The 2,956-nt window shown below is 37.6% G+C and overlaps 1 protein-coding gene across 1 annotated transcript; it reads left to right on the top strand.

The window, feature by feature from the left end:
- The first annotated feature begins 258 nt into the window (after positions 1–258).
- Positions 259–1,203, top strand: LOC134600747 (olfactory receptor class A-like protein 1). The gene has a single exon (XM_063445168.1). It carries the CDS (start codon positions 259–261, stop codon positions 1,201–1,203), a length of 945 nt encoding a protein of 314 aa, XP_063301238.1.
- Positions 1,204–2,956: the final 1,753 nt, after the last annotated feature.

The following is a 2,956-nucleotide window of genomic DNA, read 5'->3' as shown; positions in this document are numbered from 1 at the left end:
GCTGGTTAAGTACAGCTGGAGGGTGAGGGCTACCATTGGCCACCCCTGTTAAGACATAAGACAAGCTGTCTCCTGTATTACGAGCAAAGTTATTTCTGATAGTTTAGAATTAGATAGTTTGAATTGTCAGCACACTTTTGTAAGTGAGTTGCTTATGTCCTCCAAATATATTGCAATAGTTTTGAATGCTATTTAACTTAAATGTAAATTAATTTATGTATCTTATTGCAGGAACTTGACCTCACTGTTAGAAACATAATGGAAACCGGTCTCCTTATTAAAGGCATTGGTTTTACTATCCTCGTGTTGATAGGTATACCTGGAAATCTCTTCATCCTTATAAAATTTCTCCACTTCAGGATGAAAGAACAGAAACTCCGACCAGCAAATAAAATCCTAATGGGTCTAGCATTTGTAAATCTAATTCTCGTTCTCAACCGAGTCATACCACAGGCTCTTGAAGCTCTTGGTATAGAAAATTTATTAAGTGACACGGAGTGCAAGCTGGTCTCTTTTACCTATAGAGTGTCTAGGGCCATGGCAATCTGTATTACCAGTCTGCTTAGTTGTCACCAGTGCATTGTTATCGCTCCAGCAAACAAACTATGGACTTTTCTGAAGCAAAAAGTACCCAGTAATGTTACCATGATCATAATTGTGTTTTTTTGCTTAAATGTTGCTCTGTATCCTTCGAGAATGATTTATTGCCAAGCTAGGGGGAATGTTACTGTCTCTCTTTACACTCTGCACCTGGTGTATTGTGATTGTGACTTTAGGAATTATACAGCATATATTCTTAATGGGGTGTTTCCTGTGGTCAGGGAGATCATAGTAGTAGGACTGATGGTATTAGCAAGTCTATATATTGTGTATATGTTGCTTCACCATCAACAAACAATGAAAGGCATGAGAAGCTCAGATAAAGATAATAGGAAGTCAGTTGAGTACAGGGCTTCCAGGGCAGTCATTTTTTTAGTGGCCCTTTATGTGGCATTATTTGGGATGGACACATCAGTTTGGATATACACTCTTTCTCTGTATAATGTAAGTGGTGATGTCAATGACGCGCGCGTGTTTCTATGTGCCTCTTATTCAGCACTTAGCCCAATACTGGTGATTGCCACAAACCCCAAACTCCGTAGAGGAATACATTTGTGCTTAGAATTCAATGTGAAATCAAAGCTTGGTGATTCAACTAGTTAATGTCAAAGGGTCTATATTAAGCAATAGCATGACAGTCAATTAGGTTTCTTGTTGATATAGTGATGTAAATATTTCTTTTTCCCACTTGGATTGGTTGGGTTGGGACATAGTCTTGAACACTTCAACTGCTTTCTAATTTGTTGGCCCTTGACTGATCAATATGAAAGTTAATTCTGTGTTTGTGGGTATTGGCATGTTACATTTTAAACTGGACCCAGGAACAGCAAGCTTTCAGTACCAAGGTTAACAATAAAGTCGAATTGGCACATTTCCTAGAAGCAAAGGCAAGAATAGATGACAAGACTAGCAGCAAAACAGAAGAAAATGAGAAGAACCAATGATAATATAGTCCTTGTGATCTACACCCAAAATAAATACGGATTGTCCACTTTATTAAATAAACAGTTACTTATTATATTTCCCACGTGAAAGCCCCAAAGGGTATATTTGAGCCTACAGACCCCAGGAGCTTCTCTATCCCAGAATCTTGAAGAAGCTTTGCCAGACTGTCTTTACCTGTGTCTTGGTTCAGGATAGGCTTGGCATTGTAAAGTCAAATAGAACTTTTATAGTGAAATTGACAATAATGAAACAGATGTGATGGTCTAGTACTTCAATATAAAGGTCAACTCTGCTAAGGCAAGTCCCAAGGTTGGCTAAAGTTGAGACCTCAGGTAGGTTCAGAGCAAGTAGAAATCTAGGCATAGTTAAAGAGATTAAAACCTAGGTTGTAAGATAGGTAAAGCTCAAACATGTTAACTTTAACTACAATACTTTATTGAAAGTGGGTTTTGAACTTGACTTCTACTCAACAAAATTACCTCTTTTGGGTGTCACTTCCTGACTATAAAGTCTAGTAAAGCTTTACATACCCACATGCTTGCCTGCTTTACCTATTCTGGTGTACCCTAGATTACTTAGGTGAGTATTTTTAAAGGGACACTCCACAACTCTAAAGCACCTTAGCTTGCTGACATGCTTTATGGGGGAAGAGTGTCCTCTTTTTTCCCGTTTACAAAAAGTGCAAATTTGAATAGAATCTGGCACTTTTAAAAACAAAACGTTGTAACACTCCTGGCTGTCAAACAACCAGTTCAGTTTCTTACTGATTATTTAGCTCAGTGAAGTTAAACTTACAGAGGCCAACAACTGCACAGAGCACCTGCCTTCCACAGACGTCTAGCTGAGCTGCATTGTGAAGTCTGTGATTGGACAGCCACAGAAAGTCCAATCTGGGGTTAGAATGGAAGTTCTTGCAAAAGCTTCAGACGAGATCTGCCGCTTTTGCATGCTGTTTTTAGATATACCGTCAAGGTGCATAATTAAATGCATTTACTTGGGGTATATCTACTAAACAGATATTTAAAATAAATAATTAGTTTGTATCTTTAAGACCAGCATGACTCTACGTAGATAACAGGAAAGAAAATTGGTTGACTAAGGAGAATCAAGAGGAAGAGTTTAGTAAGGTGAGATCTTACATGGCAAACCACTTACAGCAGTGTGTGATATCAAAACCACTCAGTAAACCTATGGGTGCTAAAATAATGTGGTGGTATTTATATACATGTATTTAAGTATTGTTTGTACATCATATTCCTGTGTAATGATTCACCTTTTGATTTACACTCATAAATATATCCCTTATCAAGTGATCATGTAAAATTATTTGATGGAACTATATCTTTGTTAACATTAAATGTGTTGGCCTTGTATGCGTCTGCCATTCTTAGGTAATCGTGTAACTATTTAT

Source organism: Pelobates fuscus, chromosome 1, assembly GCF_036172605.1.
Source record: "Pelobates fuscus isolate aPelFus1 chromosome 1, aPelFus1.pri, whole genome shotgun sequence".
In the NCBI taxonomy this organism is placed as follows: Eukaryota; Metazoa; Chordata; class Amphibia; order Anura; family Pelobatidae; genus Pelobates; species Pelobates fuscus.
The sequence above is the reverse complement of the archived record's forward strand: the minus strand, read 5'-3'. Positions and strand labels throughout refer to the sequence as shown.

Coding starts and splice junctions, on each gene's coding strand:
- LOC134600747 (XM_063445168.1), top strand. CDS start 259: ATGGAAACCGGTCTCCTTATTAAAGGCATTGGTTTTACTATCCTCGTG.